Source organism: Corythoichthys intestinalis, chromosome 13 (genome assembly GCF_030265065.1).
Source record: "Corythoichthys intestinalis isolate RoL2023-P3 chromosome 13, ASM3026506v1, whole genome shotgun sequence".
Taxonomy (NCBI): Eukaryota; Metazoa; Chordata; class Actinopteri; order Syngnathiformes; family Syngnathidae; genus Corythoichthys; species Corythoichthys intestinalis.
Genome location: NC_080407.1, coordinates 39904812 through 39926023, shown reverse-complemented (window position 1 = coordinate 39926023; position 21212 = coordinate 39904812). Strand labels below are relative to the sequence as shown.

Here is a 21212-nt window from a genome sequence, read left to right as displayed (position 1 = left end):
GAAAGCCGAAGACAAAAAGAAAGGTCCTGCGCAACTAACACTGGCAGAAACTTTTGCTATGCGTGACAAACTGGCACCCGACAGTCCCAAAACCCAGGGAATAACAAGAGTCATTGCCGAAGAATTCATTCTGGATGACGAGCCATTATCTCTCGTGAGTAAAGATGCACCATCCAACACTTAGAACCACAGTACAACATGCCCAGCCGTCATTACATCCTTGAGTGATTCGACCATGGAAGATTCGAGAACGATTCACAAACATCCAAATTCCGATTATTGAAATATGTCAAGTATAGCGGAACTAATACACAGCGCGGTCTTCGGGACGCAATGAGAAACGGACCGCATTGCGTACCGAGAGTAAACATCATTCTAGTCATAGACGCAGGTAATGTCAATGCTCAACTCACGGCTTTAGCTAAACTCATGCCGCTGGATAAAAAAAACACAAGAATACCTGACTGCTGCTGACAGCCGCTACAAACTAGGTCAACATCGTTTTACTGTAGATAATATATATCATTAGAGATGCCCCGATCCCGATCATTTTAGTTTGAGTATCTGCCGATCCCGATATTTCCCGATCCGATTGCTTTTTTTTTGGCTCCCGATTCATTCCCAATAATATACATTTTGGCAATGCATTAAGAAAAAATAATTTTATTTTTTATATATATTTTTTTATTTTTTTTCATTGTCCAACATGACATTGTTCCACTGCTTTGGATCAAAACAAAGCTTATCAGCACTGTGCCATAAAATATGTAAACAATAAACATGTAAACTAAAACATTGAGTGCAGAATAGTGCAATAACAAAAATCTTCAAAAGAGGTAGTTTACCTACTTACTAGGCTTAAAAGTGACATTCAGTCAAAATCTCACATTCACAAACAATGAGAATAAAATAAATTTTGGCTTAGCCTTAGTGCAGCAGTTGAATACAACATGAACAGATATAAATTTCACAGCTCAAACACGATATGTAAACATGGGATATAAAACCTCAAGAAACTTTTTTAAATCAAGGGACAATTAGCTACTCTTCGTCTCCACTCTCACTCTCAACGTCATATTCAGGCAAAATTAAAATCAGCATCTCTACTCTGTCAGCAGAGAGCCTGTTCCTTTTTTCATCAAGGATATTGGAAACAGCACTAAAGAGTCTCTCACTGTCCACGGAGGTACAGGGGGCACAGAGAAACTTGGCTGCAACATCCGCCAGTGGGGGGAACCTTGACGCATTCTGTTTCCAATATTGCAGAGGATTGCTTTTCCTATTGCTGGTTTGCTCCATGAGATAGGTCTGCACCTGGACTTCAGCTGATGTACTCACACACCGGCCCTCTAGTGGATTCTCCTCTAGGATCTCGTCCAAGATGCTGCCCAGGCTGCTACTTCCTGCTTGGCACTTCTTGCTTGAATTGTCCTGCTACTGCTGCCGCCGATTCTTCACTAACAGTGGCTGCTCTCTCCTCCATCTTTGTTACCTCCTGGATGAGCTTATCCTTGGCAATGCACAGGTTGTCAGAGTGGGTGAAATATCTAAAAATAGATAAATGTAATAATTACCACAATTAGTCAACTAATAAGCTGAGCACAACAGCTTGTCAGACAAATTTCCTTACATCTATAACAAAAATGTAACCATGACCACCACAACAAACCTACATTTAATCTGACAGAAAAATAGAAATTGTCTTCTTGAATAATGAATTGCTGCATAAGGATAAAGGAGAAAAAGGGATTCCGGCACTCAAGTGAATATTATTTTAAAATGCCTTTAATTAAATGAGCTTAGAATTTAAAAACACAGGTGTTTTTCTCTTTCAATGAATGATTGCATTCACTAGTACAGTGGTTTATAGTACTTGCCTGTCTTTATATCTTGGATCCACCAGAGTGGCAATGCTGTACAGTGGCTCCTCCTCTATACCAGCAAAGCGAGTTTCCACTGCATCTAGGAGTGTGCTCTTCATTGTTTTGACCCCCTGGTCAGTGGTCTTGTCTGTAGACAGCAGACGTCTGAGAGCTGTTTGAATGAGTGAAATGAATGGATGGTTTAACCTCTTAAACCCCAGCATCAACATTGTGAGAAAGCTTGTACTGAAAATAGCAGACCAGCAAGCTCACAACTTTACTGCAGATCAGCTATTTTCAGCAAGAGCATTCCTGACAAGAGCAGAAAACGGAAAATACACTTCTGGAGCCCCGAGAGACAGCGGTTAGATACCCATATGTGGTTCTAGTGGTTAGGTAAAATATAATTATATTAAAATAAAATATTCTCTAATTTCTCTTAGAATTGCAATATTATAAATGTTCAGCAAGTGCAACTCATAAGCAATAAAAAAAATAACCTGTTATTGCCGGGATGACATCAGCTGCAGATGCAGTGGCCATGCTCACATCCTTTGTGAGTTCTTCAAATGGAACCAAGACCTCAGCTGTCTTCTCCATCAGGGTCCACTGCGTGGTTGTCAGTGTGGCTGGGAGGTTATAGGAACCTGAATACACCAACAATGCCCGCTTTTGCTCCAGGATACTCTGCAACATATATAGGCTGCTGTTCCATCTCACTTGCACATCCTGCTGTAGACGCTTGACGTCCATCTTTAGTTCACGCTGGATATCTTCCAGATGGGAGTAGGCCAATGGGGAATGTTTGAAGTGGCCAATAATCTTTCTCGCAGTCGCCAGAGTGTCCACGACGCTGCGCTGAGACAGTAGACCATCGTGCACTGCAAGGTGGAGTGTGTGTGTGCGAGACAGCCCACACTCTTCATCTCCATATCATCCATAGCTTTCTTCAAATTCCGCGCGTTATCCCGTACAATCACATGCACCCTTGACTTATCTATCCCCCAACTGTTAAGCATTCCCTCGATCGCCTCTCTAACACGCTCTGCTGTGTAAGACCCTCTGAAATCCTGAGTGTGCAAGGTCACTCGTTGTAACTTGAAGCTGGGGTCAATCCATTGTGCAGTGAAGCTAATTAGTGACAATGGACATACAAAAGAACTCCATATGTCTGTCGTAAATCCAACGGCAGGTACGTCTTTTAACTTCTCTTGTATGTGATCGCGTAGCCTTTTCTGTGCGGCAGGCAGCGCTTTATTTGTAAAATGCTGACGAGAAGGCAACGCATAACGTGGCTCCAAGATCTCCATGAGCCGGCGAAACCCCGCATTCTTTACCACGGAAGAGCGGCTGGTCATCCAACGCGATGAATTCAGCTACCGCGGCTGTTATTGTTTTGGCCCTTTCACTGCTCACCGACAGCTTTTCCTTTTTTTGAAAAGTCTCTTTAAGCGTCGGTCGTCTCAGTGCAGCCGTTGCCGCGACGTACTCTGCATATGTCTCTTCTTTATGTTTGCTCTTAAGGTGGCGAATAAGGTTGGTTGTGTTAAAAGACGACCTGCTCGTTCCTCCACGCGGAATGTCCGCCTTGCAAACATTGCACCGGGCTGTTGGGCTGCCTTCGTTTTCAAGTTTAAAATAATTCCAAACTTTGGACATCGTCTCCGTTTATCCACTGCTTCTTGTAGTTAGACTTTGGCCTTTTTCCCCCCTCAGCCACACTGAACCCCCTCCGCTTAAAATAAAGTTACACGACGTCACTGTCGGCCATGTTTCAAGTTTTTTTTCTTTTCGGTGCCGCACTTTATGAGTGCGACACTAAATGGCAGGGGAGGGAGGATGTTTGTTGTTATTATGAACCAATCTTTAAACCAAAACTAAAGACACTGGATGAGTGTAAGACATTTTGTCTGTAACGTTAAATACAATTAGAAAACGATGTAAGTAAAAAATATATATATATAAAAAAAGGCATGTCCGATATTTTTTTGCCGATTCCGATACTTTGAAAATGACGTGATCGGACCCGATCGATCGGCGGCAGCTTTAGATATCATATTTATATAGAAATAGATGCTAGATGACAGACTCGTCGGCGTTAGCAACATTGAAGTACGGAAAACTAAACAGCTGCCATCTTAAAGCAGGAGACTTCCCTACACTGTAAATGCTAACATTCAAATTAATTAAATGTGATAAGTGAACTAAACTCAATTTTCATCAACCTGTTGTGAACACTACTTTTAAATAAGTAAGTAGTAATTTGGGGTTGGAGAACTTGCTTAACTTGATATATCCCAGTTAAGTCAAATTAGAAAAAATAATTTCTTGTTCCCAGTGTCCTTTGGGCGTTCTATCAGACATGCGCAGATCTGCCCTGCCCACTTTCGCGCTCTTTCCAACACCTTTCTCAGTTATTTTCGCCATTGTGGGTTTACTTGTCCTCAGCACACTGATTTGGTAAGTACATATTTTACTCTTTTGTAAACCGTCGATTTGTCTTGTTGTAGTGTAGTAGCCTGTGTGCTGCCAGGGAGGAGAAGTGTCAATTACATCAAATATCACCGCTAGCAAGCATGCTATATAACCGTGACAGGAACCTCATCATTTTCAGAAACAAATGTAGACTACAGTTTATGGTAGACTCCCATTTTATGCCGGCCGGCGTTTTGAATTCTTGACAGACGGGGCTCGTAACGTTTTTAGGCGATGGGAGAGGTTTTTAAAACCGATTTAAAACAGTTACCGAGCGGTTTTAAGTTAGCTAGACCGAGGGGAGGTTCGCTTCCTGTTTTAAAAATAAAAACACTAATTCTATCGTTAGCGGGTGTTTTATTTTGTGAAACTAACAGGAAGTGCCTTAATCACTACGGCTAGCTTGAGTAGCGCCGAATTTGCACGTTGTGGATCTAAACGGCTACTTTCTCACGTAAAAATGTTAGAAATGTCGATAAAGTGATTTATTTACAGAGTTAGTGCTAGAATTAAGTCAGCTTCAGCCTGTCTATTTCGGCTCAGGTAAGAGCTAAATGCACAGTCAGACCTTATGTGCGCCAACGTAATCGGTTCTTGCGTTGGAGCAGGGGTCCCCAAACTACGGCCCGCGGGCCGGCCGGATACGGCCCGCCTCCACAATTGGTCCGGCCCCCTGAACCCCCCCCAACCCCCCCCCCCCCCCCCCCCAATAGTGTTATTATTTCCTGGCTTTTTTCTGTGAAGAACCCAGACAGGGTTATTTGGTTATTATCTATTTAATTAATTGTGTTATTATTATTCATTATTATATGATATTATATTATGTTATAATTATTTTTATTTTATTTTGTTCCAAGAAGAATTCAGAAAGGGTTATTTAATTATGGCTTTCTGAAAAACAATAATTTTTATACATTTAGGCACTGCTGCAATCGTCACACTTTTTCTGTTACAAACTGACCCGGCCCCTCATCAGAGAAGGGAAAAGTCATGTGGCCTTCACAGGAAAAGGTTTGGGGACCCCTGCTTTAGAGTGTTTGTCATCTGCCCTTCCATTTGCTTTTCTTCATGTGCAGTGCTCCCCCTCCATGTTTGATCAAACTGCACTGATAATTTGAAATTGTTTTAAAATGCATTAATCGCAAAAATCAGAGGACTAGATCACATTTCCCCCTGTTATTTCACCACTTTAACTTTGGTCTAACCTAATATAGGAATACAGATAGAAAGAGTGCAGAGATCACACTCGACGCCATAACAACCTGGTGTGTTTAAGGTTGGTCATTTATGTGCCTATATTTTGAAATTGTTGCCTTAATTTTGTGTTCTTTTTCACCATCCCCCAATCAGGCTGAAGCAAATGGTCAAAAGTCCACACATACCTCAGTCTCAGCAATTACAGGTATGTTTCATACACTGATCAATGAATCATTTAATATTTGTATTTGTTTCATGGGTTGGGATAACAAACATGCATGAATGTTTTTACAGATGGATTAAGAAATTAATTGTACATCTCAATTTGAATGTTCAAAAATAATCAATTACGTTAATTTAAAAATAACTCATTGTTAAACATTTTAGTTTGTGAATATTAAAATAATTTATTGCAGATTTTAATTTGTGATTAAAAATAATTGGACATTTTAATTTGTGACTGTTAAGAAAAAATGTAACTTTTTTTTTTTTCTAACAAGTTCTCAATGCTGAAATTATCATGTCTTTTCAGGTCAACCAAAGCAGTATTCTCTAATGCAGTGGACTTGCAAGTACTGCACATTTTCTGCTGAAAAGAGCCTACTTGCTTAAGCATTACCGCTTAAAACATGGATACCACACTCGGACATCCCTACTCCCATGTCTTCATAAGGACTGCCTCTGCACATTTAAATCTTTTAATGCACTCAAAGTACACCTATCGACATGGCACTCTCAAAAAGATGCAGGCAAAAGTGGAGAAACTGCATTTGACCGTCAGTTGTGCAACTTTGTGGAGCCCTGCTCAGAAGCAGACTTCTTTACCCATTTGCAAGGACATCTTAAGCTGAGGCAAATGGTTACTTGCCCATATCAAGACTAACTTTCAGAGCAGTATTTATTCGACCTTCACTGCACACAAAAGCAAAGAAATGTGAAATGTGTTTGAGCCATAGTGTGGGTAGGACATTTGTGTCTAAATCATTCAATCCCAATAAAAGTTGCTTTAATAAAAAAAAAACTTATTTTTAATCAAAGAAAAAGAACCTTTTGCAAAAATATATATATTTTTTTAAATATATATTTTTTTTATTGACGTGTCACTTTTTTTTTTAAAGGAAAAAGTTTAAAACTTTTTTTTTAAAGTGGAAAAAGTTTTGAACGCATTTCTTTTTTTCTTTTTGAAGTGGAAAAGGTTTTAAAGGCACTTTTTTTTTCCGATTGAATCATTTTGACACAAAGATACGACTTCAACGCTACTTCCGACATGTTTGAGTGGCAGGTGACTACACCAATGGCATAAAAGAATGACTAATGGCCACCAGGGCTCCATCGAGCCATCGGACTCTGCTCGAGTCCAAGCCGAAACTAGGGCACTGGTACGGGGGGGTGACATCGGCATCTCACCGGAGTGCCCGCGCTGGTATGGTGCGCTGCTGCTTAATGTGATTCAAGAGGGGAACTTCACCCACTGCCCTGACGTGACGGTTGGCAATCGGGGTCCAACCGCAGTGTCGCGACGCGCCGGTATGGGAGTGGCCGACGAGTGGCCCGACACTAGCCTGCCCAGTAGCCCGCGCCGGGAGCCCCGTCGCTTCAGCTTTGAATGAGTGTCGTGTCAGTCGCGGGCCGTCTACTCAACAGCCGGCCTCCGCGCCGGGGTAGTGATATCGGGGTCCGCCAGTGTGCCGCAACAGGGCACCGTACCATCGCCGGCACACCGGTGAGATGCCGATGTCACACCCCCGTACCGGTGCCCTATTTTCGGCTTGGACTCGAGCAGAGTCCGATGGCTGGATGGAGCCCTGGTGGCCATTATTTTTGCTTCCTGCTTTTATGCCATTGGCGTAATCACCTGCCACTCAAACATGTCAGAAGTAGCGTTGAAGTTGGATCTTCGTGTCTAAATGATTCAACCGAAAAAAAGTGCCTTCAAAACTTTTTCCACTTCAAAAAAAAAAGTGCCTTCAAAACTTTTTCCACCTTAAAAAAAAAAAAAAAAAGTTTAAAACTTTTTGCTTTTCAAAAAAAAGTCACACGTCAATTAAAAAAAAAAAAAAAAAAAAAAATCAGAAAAAAATTTTTGCAAAAGTTTTTTTTTTCTTTGATTAAAAATAGTTTTTTGATTGAAGCAACTTTTATTGGGATTGAATCATTTGGACACAAATGTCCTACCCATAATATGGCTCAAAAACAAAAAGGATTGCTTCGATCAAAGAAAACAGTTTCAATGAAAAATAAAGCGTAAATTTCTGAGTCTCAAATATTTTTTCACATTCAAACCTTTTTTTCTACAATTGTTTTTTTTTTTTTTTTTTTTTTTTTTGAGGAAAAAGCTTAATATGAAATTAGAATTTGAATAAAAATAAGACACATATTCTTGGTAAGATTTTAGGTTTCTCAGGTGTATAACTCCAGTACACGTTTTGCATTTACTCTTTTAGTGATGTGAAAAAAACAAAGTATCTTGTTTACTGTATCAGGTGTTAAAGTGAAATTTGAATTTGAACTGAGTTGTGTGTTTTAAAAAGAGTTCTGTATTTTTATGTTTATTTTATCACTGCTGCGCAGTTTAAACCATGGCACAATGTTGATTGTAGTTCCAGTTTTGATCACTAATATTGTTGGAGAAATCAGAACTGTTAGCTTTACCAGAGCTCAAGCTCATGTTGTAATGGGAAACTAGTTTGACGCCATGTCTTCAATGCTGAGTTAATGTCCTGAAATTATGATAATAGGATCTCGCCTGTTAGTCTTTGGAAATTACAGGATAGGAGTGGACATTGATGCAGTTCAGGTATTATTCAGTAATTTCTGTAGCAAAAGGTTATTTTAGGTACTTATACTTTGTATGAAGTGCAAAATGTTTGCAAAAGTAGGTTTATAATTAATCCACTGATTGTTCATTGATACTGAGCATTAACCAAACACCGTTCAGCCTGCCAGGAGCCAGTGTCTCTCATTAAATGCACTTTTGAGCATTTTAAAGTAAATTTTAATTCCATTGAATTAATCCAATGAGTGTTCTCCATTTATTGTGTTTTGGGGGTCATTACTGTTAGATAATGTGTTTTTAATGAAATTAGTATGTGCAGATGTAATTTCTATTGTGGAATTCTTTTAGGTCAAGAAAATTAAGTTGACCTGAATATGATGGGAGTACTGTACACTCAAAATAAACAAGTTACTGTAATCCAGTTATTTTAGTTAGTTTGAGTACTGCCAACTCAATAAAAACAAGTGACTATAATCCAAATTTTTTAAGTTAATTTGAGTACTGCCAACTCACAATAATTAAGTTAATCAAATCTAATTCATCTAAGTCAACATAAATTAATTTTTTTAAGGCAGCAAGTTTGCATATATTTTTTTAGTAAAGTCAACTTTTAATATTTTACAGTGTAGTAGGCTGTTGTGAACCTTTTTATCTAAAATACTCCGAAATCGGCAAAATCTTGACTTGAATCTATCTTCAGAACAGTTTTATAACTTTAACATGTCTAAAGTAGACAGAAGGGAAATTATGGAATAAGGGGAGCAATTTTAACAAGTTTAACAGTTGATTCGCAATATTAAATGAATTGAATGTAGTTTAAAGCTGCTGATACAGAATTGGGACATGAGTATTTTATTTACTGTTTTAAAATGTTAACTTGATACTGAAACAGTCGTTTATTTAAACCTGAGAGGCTTTTTATACAATTATTGTAACTAATGCATGAAACATTAAAAGCATCTAATAGCTTGGGGGGGGGGGGTTGTGTGGATTTTCCACTGAGGTTGTTTGTGTGTTTTGCTTTTTCAAGACAGTTTACAATATTATTTGCACGTTTTACTGACTAAGTCATTTCTGTTTGTTATTTTTTAATGCTTTGTGTTTGTCATTGAATAAACAGGTCAATACTTGTTACCAACCGTTGTGTGTTATTCAAACCCACCTAATTCAGCTGGCTAGTTGTTATCAAGTGTACTAAAACTCTTTTCAACATGAGTCTGACAACTAAGTAAGGAGGCTAAATAACTTTAAACTTTTAACACGTGCTCAGATCGGTTGGTATCGGTATCGGCCAGTATCGGTATCGGATCGGAAGTGCAAAAACCTGGATCGGGACATCCCTAATAATAATAATAATAAAACTGAGGAACCACAATTGGTTACCTAACAAAAACATTGTCACCCGCATGTCCATACTGTTCAGTTATGGATGTGTTCTAAGTCAAATAAAATCAAATCAACTTTTATTTGTTTAGATAAAATCACATAAACAGTTATCTCAAGGAGAAAACAAAACATGTTTTAAGGTGCAGTAGCCCTACGCTGGATTTCGACCTACTTGAGCATTATAGCTTTTTTTTTTTTTGCCCCCCAGATAAGACTAATGCCCACCCACGCCTGGCATCCTGGTAGCACCACTGGTTCGTAGTCATTATAAATGTATTGTTACAGATTTATGTCCCAGCAAATTGTTACATGAGAATAGTTTAAGTGCTTTACATCACATTTAAATTAGAAAGAGACGATGAAAGACAGTAATAATAATAAACAACATATGTGGTGCTGCGTGACAGCACTAATCAGACATTTTGTGTCTGTAAACATTCGAATGGTACACAGCAAAAATTAAAGAGTTGAAATTCCAGGGTTAAACATTTCAGAGTTGATTTCAACTCCCAATGTGTCATTTTAACACCATTGTATTTAAATTGGGTTCAGTGTTGGAGTTATTTGAAAGAGTTGATCATGTCAATGTTATCCAACTCAGTCCCGAGTTAATACCACTCAATTCTAACACTTTCTGGTGTAATGGTTAGGTGTCTGGAGTCATTTTAAATAGTTGATGGAAATCGGAGTTAATACTACTCCCAAAGTGTTGTTTTAACACTGTCTGGTGTAATGGTTAAGTGTTTGGAGTTGTTTTTAATTGTTCATTCAAATCACTCCGCCCTGGAGTTGATTTCGACTCCCAAAGTGTAATTTTTAACACCCTCTGATTTAAATGGTGTGACATCAGTGTTAGGGCCCAAGTACACCGCATGCGTGATCGTTGCGTTTCCGGTCCGACTCCGGTAAAAAATAGCGCCGGAGCCAATCCGTTCCCATTATATCCTATTGTTCAACGTATACCGGCCGCGTCAGTGCTCCGGCTTGACTGCGAACCACCTCCGGCGTGCCGCATGCCCGCCGGATGGTATAGGCTATTTTCTATTTTTGCCGGACACGCATCCGGCAAAATGGGCGGAGCTGGGCCTGACGTCAAAAGCCCAGGTGCCTAATCACGGTTTAAACACGAGCGAAAATGGATGATGAGCGCTTCATCATGGAGGTGGAAAGCCACAAAGTGATATACATGCAGCAGATATTACTATAAGGACACCATTAAAAGCGAAACTGCAAAGTGTCCTATTATGTGTGTTTTTCTGGCAATGATATCAAACACGACGTGCTAAGCAAAAAAAAAAAAAAAAAAAAAAAAAAAAAAAGACAGCGTATCTGGAAGTGGTTCCACTGCAGAAATTCTCGTGCCCCGCGTACAAACAATCTCGGTTTGTATACAGAGTCGAGGGGGGAAAGTACGAAAGAGAAAAAAGAGACGAAAGAGAAAAAAGAGACACCCACAAGTTTCGACCTGGTGGTCTATTCAAGACGTTTCTCTTTCTTTCCTACATTTCACTTGACTCTTCATAGAAAAAACAACAGTTTGCGCTGGCCACATGAATCTGCAGTGTTGAGACACCAATTCCAAGTACGCTGTTTTTTTAGTTCATGTCGAATATAATTCGCTATCCATTTTATAAATATGACAGATTATTTATCAGTTGTTTATAACAGCTCTATGAGATGTTATGTGCCATAAATTTTAAATGTGCACAAAGATATAAACGCACCGACACAACCAAGGGCATAATAGCCCCCCTGCGCGGAGCCCTGATCTCAACATGATGCAGTCAATCTGGAATTAAGAGACAGACACAAATAAAATATTGTAGTGTCTCCGGGGCTGTCATCGGTGGGTTAATTTATGCACCAACGCGGGGCTGTCATTGGTGTGCTGGTGCACCAGCGCGACGCTCCGATTGGTGGACTAGATAGCGTCAGTGTAAATACAGTGGGGAGAACAAGTATTTGATACACTGACAATGGGAAAACCCATTGGCAGTGTATCAAATACTTGTTCTCCCCACTGTAGTTGTTGTTTTTGCATTGGTGAGGTGGCGGGAAGTTAATAAAGAAAAAGAGGAAAAAGGCGTTGAAGCTCGTGTGTTGTTTTCGCGGCCAAACTTCCGCTTAGCAAACGTTACATTATCAATATGCAAGAAAAAAAATGTGCTCTCTCTCTGCTTCTCTGATGAGTACATACTACAGACTCTGTGTGTTTGTCGTTGATTTAAATGGCACATGATCGCGCGCGGTCACGCGAGAGCTCACGAGGGGACGGAGTTGGCGGACCGCAGCCGTGCAGCAGCCGGTATGATTTGCCTGTTTTTGACGGACTGCGTGGCACGCAGGCAACACTGAACCGGACCGGAACCGCAACGATCACGCATGCAGTGTACTTGGGCCTTCAACTCAACTCAGGATAGATGTAAATAAGCTCCTCCCGCGACTCACACACCTGCACTTCATTTTGAATTTGATGAGCCAACAGACCAACACGGTGCTGCGTCGCGACCAGATTTATTTTTTGTCAAACATGATGTTTACAGAGATGTTTGATGAGCATCGTCATGCTTTCAGAGTATCCACAAGTGAGGAAAGGTGTATAAATAAAATGTCTGAGCTGAAATGTTGCACACCGTTCGATGTTCAGAGCTCATACAGTGCCTCAGATGAACATCTATATATTATAGTTGATTTTATACTGCTGTAATGAAAGACTGACTGGACTGGGGAGAACATGGCCAAACGAAATGTTTTATTTATTTTAATATTTTATTTGTTTTAATAAATGTTTTATATGTGAAACTGTCATTTGTCTAATCCCTATTTTTAACTGTGGTAAAGAGTAAAACCTTTTAATTATTCAACTCTCAGAAGGAGTAAAAAAAACATTTAATTATTTAACTCTCGTAAAGAGTAAATCAATTGTATTTAACTCTGGTAAGGAGTAAAATGATTAGGTATTCAACTCTGTGAAAGAGTAAAATATTTAACTCAGAGCACAGTGTTATTTATTCTAACTCAGGTAAGGAGTAAACATTTAACCCACAGCAGTGTTATTTGCCTAATAACGTCAACTCTGGTAAAGAGTTAAAGAAGGAACTCTTGGTGTGGTGTTGATATTGAACTATTTCCAAAGTGTTAATTTGACTCTAGAAAGTGTGGACCTATATAAAGTCTGAAAAGGAGTTGAAATTGACTCTGTGAGAATCAATTCAACACCAGGCTTTTTGCTGTGTAATGTATAGTATTTGCGAGACAACTGAGTCATGAGTCAACTGACTCACCTGACATTTTGGGACTTGATGTTGACTTGTTAGGTGACGTGTTTATCCCAGGCAAGTTGTTTGTTCTTTTTTGTTAGCTGCTAAACGAGGCTAGGCTAACACAGCAGGCCTCGAAGTTTCAACGAGCACCCAAACGACTCGTAGCAGAAGCGAGAACGGATTCTTGCCCAAAAATATCTGACACCTTTCAGTCGGTTACATTACGTCTTGGGGCTTAGTGTATTGTTCAAAGCACGACTTTTCCGAAGCAATTGGACTGCACCTCCAGCCACCCACATTCTCTACGTCATGACGCATGACGCGCACGTATACGACACCGCTTGCTTTTTTTTTTTTTTTTTTTTTTTTTTTTTTTTTTTTTTTGCACTTGTCATTGTCCAACGTGAAACAGACAGGAACGCTACTTTTTAAGGGCCTAATTTAACAATGGTCATTGGTGGTAGCTTTGCATGTAATGGCATGCCATTGGAAACGAATGGGCAATTTTGGGGGAATTTCGGGGGAACCGTAGGTTTTTGGCAAATTCTGTATACAACTTTTCTACCCCTAACTTTCCTGAAAATCTTAATGTATGATTAATGTGAATCTACGGAGCCCCCCGGGTGCCAGGATGGAAAAAATAAAAAAATCATAGCTAATCTGTACCCACAGTTTACTAATCTGTGGGTACAGTTTAGTAAACTGTGGGTACAGATTGCTAAACTGTGGGTACAGATTGCTAAACTGTGGGTACAGTTTAGTAAACTGTGGGTACAGATTAGCTATGATTTTTAAAAAAAATTTTCTACCCTGGCACCCGGGGGGCTCCGTATGAATCGGACTTTGTCAGGTGACGTAACGCTTGCAAAAGCCGCAGTGTATTGTGGGTCGAATCGCCATTTTGAGTGCTCACTTATTGTAAACAACGGAGCGGTGAGAACTGTCTTTGCTTTCATCATTGTCTTTTATAAACTGGACACTCGTGTTGTATGAAAGGCTGCCATACTAAATCACACGACAAAAATAGCAGCAAAGTTGACCACGACGAAAGATTTTTTTCGTTTTCCTGCTTGGAAAAGAGTTAACTTCTGGACAGCAAGTTGAGGAACTAACGTAGTGGCGTCGGATGGCCTGGGTCGCAGCGGTGAAAGAAACGGAAGGGCAATACTTTCGACACCATATCTCCCTTCCTGCGTGTTTGCTCTCGGCATTTTCTTAAAGGCAAGTTGGAGTTTTTTTTAAAGTATTGATACTGAATATGCTGTTTTTTTTCTTTCTAAAGTCGCTATTTTCTCATTGGATAACCTTAGCTAGCTAGCCTCACTTGTAAACAACAGGCAAAGAGGGAGGGCAGTGGAAATGGGTTAATCTGTTCGTGATAACTCAGGGTTTTAAAATATTCAGTCATCGTTTATCAAAACATAGAGTGAATGATTTGAAAGATAAAGGTAAACAGAAAAAATGCACAGAAATATTTATCAATGCGTGAGATTTCCTATTGTGATCTGAAAGATCTGATGGGATGGTAGCATGTCTAATTAAGTGTTTACGATTGTGAAATGCCATGGAAATATCCAATCTTACCTACCTTTTTAAATAAATCCTAATGTGATTGCAGGTGAACCAGCTTATGAAATGATGGAGACTGACCCAGACTGGGCACCATCCCTACATCTGTGACACACATCTGTTACACCAAACACTGCACGCTCAAGAAAAAGTAGGCGTGAGCAGCTACAGAAAGAGACACTGCAAGCACAAGAGATGAGGGTCCAGCAGGATGCAAACATTGAAGAGCTGCAGACCAAGGAGGGACCATCTGAGCCTGGTGAAATAAACAGTCACCAACATAATGAGGAGGGCACACCTGATGCTGGATAAGAAAGTCGTCAGCTACAGACGGAAGAGGGTACATATGAAGCTGGAGAAGAAGGGGATCAGCTAATCACAGAGGATGAGACGCACAACACCAATCAGAATGTGACACAGACTGATTATTGACTGTTTTGAAATTCTGCTGTGCCGACAAGCCAGTGCCCAACAGTAGTTTAGTACAATTACTTTCTTTTCGTAGTGTTTGTACAAGCAAAGTTATTTTATACGTTTGTAGATGACTTAAACCTGTTTAATAAAAGTATGTCAGTGACAATTTTGAAGTCTTCTTGACTCTGCCTCTCTTAGGTACATAAATAACTAGTGTTGGTTTTGATAATGAAAAGTACTTTGTTTTACTAATTACATTCAAACAATTTTGTGGAGATAAACACTGAATAGGAAATCCGATGTTTGCTAACAAAACAAAAAGTTTGACAGTTTTACTTTTTTAGATATTTAATTTTTACTAAAATTCTCAATCCAAACACAGCGGCAGCACAATGGTAAACAGAAAATAGCAATACAAGGAAATATAAAACGTGCATATGAAGTAAAATAAATAACACTAGTTGTAGAATAACGTGTTCAAGTAATTTTTTCCCTCTTCACATGATAAGTCTTGCATTGAGAGAATTGCACATCTTTGCATGGCAATGTCAACACTGAAACAAATATTGTGCAATATACATGAATTTGCATGTCATTATGACAGTTCCTTCACCTGTTTTAGTCATGCGATGTTTAAGATGATATTCAAGGTACAATTCAAGTTCAACAATGTTCAAGTAAGAGCTGTATCCTGTTTCTGAGAGGAGCAACGAGAGTGACGACTGTGTTGTCGCAGTCCTGCGGTCGAAATGCGGAGATCCTGCACCGGGCCATTCGTTAAATGTCCGTGAGCTTCGAGAGATTTATAGTTTTTAAAATGTAAGCAAGCGCTGATACCGTAAACGAGGGAGTTTTTTAATATCCAGCGATGAAGTTGGAGGCAGTAATGAAGCATCGGAGCTACTCCTGTTCTGGTTTGTTTACATCCGTGGTACACTCAAAGTGGCGCGTGGGGGTATGTCCGCTAGTTTGGCCACGTGACTGACAAAGACCGATTACGGTTGCCACCTTTCAGAAATAGAAATAAGGGACGCGCCCAAAGCCTTACGGGCGAAAAATAGGGGCATCCCCAGAACTCCTAAAATGCATAGAAATGTATGTATTTTTAGATGCGAAAACTGTATTGTGCACTATGTGGGCATGGCAGTTTCCTTGCAGCAGACTGTTTTGTTTTTTTCTGCAGGCTAGTGAAAACGAAGTTATGGATATCGTAATTAACATTTGTGTTGTTGACACTGAATCCGGTCTCGTGATCCATTGACAAGCCAAATTTCTGAAGGGAATGTTGCAGGAGAGCTACAATTCCAGCAGCTGACTCGTCTGCATTCTCTATTAAGTCCAGCATTTTGTCGGTGACCGCAGACTCTGGACTGAAGTACTGGACAGCAAGGGGAAACATCTTCCTGCCCAATTTATTCGAGGCACCGGTCTGTACGGAGAATGGGATGGGTGACGTTAACATCTTGAGCACATCACCCACTGCCTTTGAACCCAGGACTTGTTTCAACAATGCCTCTTGCTTTGTTCTCTCCAAAGTCATTTTCTTCACCATTTTGGAATCACATAAAAATCTTCTGATTGAGCCTGTGTCCACAGTCAACACTATTGTAGCTCTGGACACGTTTTACTGTGTGGTATACCTGTGTCACCTCAGCTGCAGTAATTTAGAAGGTAGGCGTGCGATGATGTCAAATTTTTGCTTTAATTTTGGTATTACAATTAATCAATCAATAGATGGTATATTCGCAGTAGGACTATTTATTTAGTGTTTATTTGCTGTTAATCTATTAGGAATAATTCCAAATTATGAGCATTAGTTATCATAACAAAATAAGATGTTCTTTATGGGTACATAAATCCATTCCATATTGATTGATAATAAATGCATATTTTAAAAAAAATCCAACATTCCTGAAAATAATCAACCATAGTAGCAACTGAAATAGCCTAGCTATGCTCCTATCAATGCAAGATGTATGAAGGTAAATATAAATATAGCCTGTATGTTATCAATATACAAGAGCATCATAACATACCAAATAAAGCTCAGGGGATGTTTCAGGTACAAAGAATTGTGATGAAGGCTCTTCTGGGATCTTATATTCCGTTTGTGGAGGTCCCCTGCAGCATGCTCATCATCAGTGACTATCGAGCCACTCCATTTTTTGGAGACGTTTCCTCTTTCGAGGATGAGGTGGGGTGTCCTGACTCCTGAGCGTCTGGTGTTGAAGACATCTTTGTTTTGAAAATGCGCGGGGCGGTGCATTGAGCAGAGCGAGTGAGGTAACTAGGCAACGAACCCAGAAGTGGCGCGCAGTGCTGGGCAGACAGCAGCGGGCAGGCTGATAACTATCTTGCTGTCTTTAATATCTCCTGCCCTTTTTGTTCATTATTGTTGGCTCAGTGGTCACTCATGAGCGCAGGTATGTGTAGGGATGGAAAAACCGAGGCTTTCCGAAACAATGAACCACTTTTGAGACAATTGCCTTAAATTGAATCACTGTTCCAAGGCGTTTAACACACTGCATGAGCTCTATCTACTGGATAAACAGTGCATGTTTCTTTTTAAAACTAAAGTTGTCAAATTGCCTCAGTATTACATATCTTCAATAGGATTAAGTGGATGTCGTCTATTTCAGCTGTAAGATCGTGTCGTCATTAAGTGTGATTTACACAATTAAAGTTGATCTTTTTAAGCCCGTGTCATTGCTTTGTCTGTGAAGACGTGTTTAAAGCAGTATTTGTAATACAAGACAGTGCTAGTCTTGTAAGTGGCTCGTCCTAGATGTCGGGGAGTAACTCTATTGTTAGCTTTTTGTAAATATTACAGTACAGTAAGCACAGTGCTTAGGAACAGGATATTATTTATTGCATACTATAAAGATTTCCAAAATCTGATGGAAATAATTCAGCCGAATAAAAGTAAGGAAAGGTATGTGAAATATTTTATTTTTTAATTGAGTATCATTTCTGGGGGGGGGGGGGGGGGGGGGGGTTGTGTCGTATTTGTATCTATTCTAAATAAACGTATGCCACTATCTAGTGTATAACAATGTGAATGAATTTAATGAAATTTTAAGTGATAATGATATTCCCACTCCTGACTTGAAAATAAGCAAATGTTTGTCGCACTCGTGAAAATTCCTCCTCTCAAAAAGCAATAACTGCGTTATTCTGCCACCTTTTATTGTGTTCCTACCGACTGAGCGGGCGGGCTCCCATCGAGTTTTCATTTTCCTGTGGAAACAGTGTGACTCGCTGATACATCTGTGACGTTCGAGGCCTCGTCAGCAGTGGTCACATGATTTTTGGCTTGTTCGACGCCGTTTTCGGAACACTGCTTTGACACACTTCTACTTCATTTGCTCGAATCAGATTCGAGCAGGAAGGCTCGAGCATCCCATCTCTAGGTATGTGTTTCTGTGTGACAGACGTGCATAGGCTGGGCGCACCGCCGCCCAACCCCTTCCCGACGCCGCAGCCGCGGGTTGCGCGGGGTCACCCCAAGGGACAATTGTGAAATACGGAATATACTGCGTTCCGTATTGGTTCGACTTTTAATTCCCAATTACAGAACGATTCCGTATTTCAAGGGACGGGTGGCAAGCCTACATGTAATACAAAAGAAATAATCTTTGTCAATCCTTTTTTTTCCGAATGGCATTTCTTCGGCGCATGGCACAGCCCAAACCGGTTGCCCATCCACACCGTTCAACTACCGAAATGACCAGAATTCTGGTGCGACGCAGAGAATATTTCGAAAGACACCCAAAAAAAATTGCCGTTCACGCCAAAACGCATGTTTTTTTTTGGGGGGGGGGGGCAAACTTTTTTTTTTTTTTCCAAAATCCTAAAATCCTACAATTCTTGTCCAATTCAGATTAATCATACATTAAGATTTTCAGGAAAGTTAGGGGTAGAAAAGTTGTATACAGAATTTGCCAAAAACCTACGGTTTCCCCGAAATTCCCCCAAAATTGCCCATTCGTTTCTAATAGCATGCCATTCCCATGTACATAGTTCCATTCATTTCTAATGGGCAAAATTTCTCCTTTATCTTCAGTGGCAGAAAAACATGGGTAGTTGTGATTTTTGACCAAAAACTTACCGTTACAGCCCATTGACATTCAACTGGCGCACAAGTAAGGCGATGCCTTTCACAGCCATGTGCGTCCTTGCTAAGGACTGCCATGTATGTTGATGCCATTGACAGCCATGAATCTCGATTTTATTGATGCCAATGCACTTGGAGTCCAAATCGAATGTACGTCCATGCCAATGACGGCCATATATGTTGATTCCATTAATGCCAATGTAGTTGGATTCCATTGACAGATACAGTGGGGAGAACAAGTATTTGATACACTGACAATGGGTTTTCCCATTGGCAGTGTATCAAATACTTGTTCTCCCCACTGTATGTAAGTCGACACCATTGATGGCCATGTTGGTAAAAATATCAACTAGAAATGACCTGATTTCAACAGGAAGTGACCCTGAAGTATCCCAAAATCAACAGGAAGTGACCTGAAATCAGCAGGATGTGACTCCAAGGGGTTTACCTGCAAAAGCAAAGCTCCCATAGCAATTTCTCCAGAAATTGCATTTTCAAGTCTATAAACAAATTTCAGGCGTAATCATTTTCATGAAACTTGATTATATCGTTGAGTGGTTCATGAATGTATTGTTATAATCACATCAGAGAAACAAAATACAGTACTGCAAAAGAAAATTTGCAGTCAAGCAACTTTAATGATTGACGAAGCATTGTACTAGGTTTGATACACCCAACAATAAAACTAATAAAGTAAACAGTATGATTCACATAAAATACAGTTTACACTAACAGATGCTTCAATTTTTTGTTTACTTTCACGCTTGCGAGTATTGGTATAGATGACCTGCTTTCACGTGCTTGTTTGCTCGATATAAGCTTTGAGGGTATCACCCTCATTGAAGAGTACCAAGTTAATGCATGACAACCTGTAGTGTTTACATCAAAATGTTAACAATATATTTTAGAAATGTGTAGAGATTGAAAAGAGATTTTGAGATATTGCCTCTGCAAAGCCCTTTGAGACAACCTTGTTGTGATATAGGGCTATACAAATAAAATTGAATTGAATTGAAAAGAGATGTCAACAAATAATAGACACAACATTATAATGTAAAACAAATTTAATGTATGATTTTTATTTTTTTTTTGGTGTCATTTTCATGATGCACATCATGCTGCTGCTTATGCTGGGGAGGGATAGCTGCTGGTGCCTACTGCTGGTGACTGCTGGCCACTGAGCCAAAAAAAAAAGCCATTCAATTTGATGTTTTGACGGCTGGCCATGACCATCCATTTTTTCTGCTGCTCTTGGTCCTTAGGGAAACCATACATACTGTACGATATAGCCCTTTTCGGACCGATTGTTGAATCCATATGCTGCACAACCAACCATCACACCACACTGATCTATAAAATGTTAGGTGTAAACAAGGAATCATGACAATAAAAAAAAAACAGATTTTCTTTTTCAAAGGTTAATGAGTTGTTGTCTTAAAACATTACACCATGTGACAGAAAAAAATGTTCCTGGCTTGTAATTTTATTGTATTGCTTGGGTCCAAACTACAGAAAATGAAAAAGTGCTACTAAAAATTGAAACGTTTGGTTTTGCTTAAATTTGAGGCTTCAAGATCTTAGTTTTTGAGGAAAATACAGTGTTTTTTAAATGTCATTATTTTGTGTGTCAGGTCAACCTAAGTCTATAAAATAAGAAGAAATGTACATTTAAGCGAGCAAAACGCTCCAAAATTGAACTCCTCAGCTGCCCCTCATCATGTCGGCGTTTCGCAACCCAATGTGAGTCCCGTCAGGATGTGAGTGGCGCATGCGCAGTAGCGGAGTTACTCACGGAGCTAGCCACATTCAAGAGAGCGCTGCAGCCCGCCTCTCTCAGTACCCTGCGCCGCTCTTCTCAGTACCCATCCCGCAGACAGGAAGTGACGCAATATCGCAGCTCTCAGACCGGAAATGACAACATGAAGTAGCGCTCGAGCTCCGAGCTTCCGGTTTTATCGTAATAGTTAGCGTCCATTCGAACGTAAATACTAGTTTACTTTTCTTTTCGCACGTCTTTTATTTTCGGTTTCAGCATCACTCATTATTATTTAAATAATAATTTATTTCCATGCTCCTTAAATTGATTTGGTGAAATCGGGAGATTAACTCTTTAAGCGCGGTCAGTTTGTCAAAGCCTGCTGATTTTACCAAAATGA

General features: G+C 39.8%; 2 protein-coding genes and 1 long non-coding RNA gene across 4 annotated transcripts in view; 1 reads left to right on the top strand and 2 right to left on the bottom strand.

Moving 5' to 3' along the window:
• LOC130929064 (oocyte zinc finger protein XlCOF6-like) overlaps positions 1-13260 on the bottom strand; it is a 36462-nt gene extending 23202 nt beyond the window's left edge. Inside the window, exon 1 of the mRNA XM_057855977.1 lies at positions 12981-13260. Coding sequence (XP_057711960.1) covers positions 12981-12987 — 7 coding nt within the window. The 5' untranslated portion in view covers positions 12988-13260. The remainder of the gene's footprint in view (positions 1-12980) is intronic.
• Positions 622-5007, bottom strand: LOC130929065 (zinc finger BED domain-containing protein 4-like). 2 transcript variants are annotated; one of them, XM_057855979.1, is made up of 4 exons: positions 2583-5007; positions 2363-2509; positions 1878-2034; positions 622-1547 (listed from the first exon to the last, which is right to left on the bottom strand). In XM_057855979.1, exons 2-4 carry the CDS (start codon positions 2460-2462, stop codon positions 1397-1399), a joined length of 408 nt encoding a protein of 135 aa, XP_057711962.1. In that variant the 5' UTR covers positions 2463-2509; positions 2583-5007; the 3' UTR covers positions 622-1396. The 2 variants fall into 2 exon arrangements, with proteins under 2 accessions (XP_057711962.1, XP_057711961.1); XM_057855978.1 differs by having other exon boundaries at positions 2363-5007.
• LOC130929066 (uncharacterized) lies at positions 4228-6575 on the top strand. Its single transcript, XR_009066801.1, has 3 exons — positions 4228-4322; positions 5258-5739; positions 6067-6575. It is a non-coding gene; the product is annotated as an uncharacterized LOC130929066 (long non-coding RNA).
• Positions 13261-21212: the final 7952 nt, after the last annotated feature.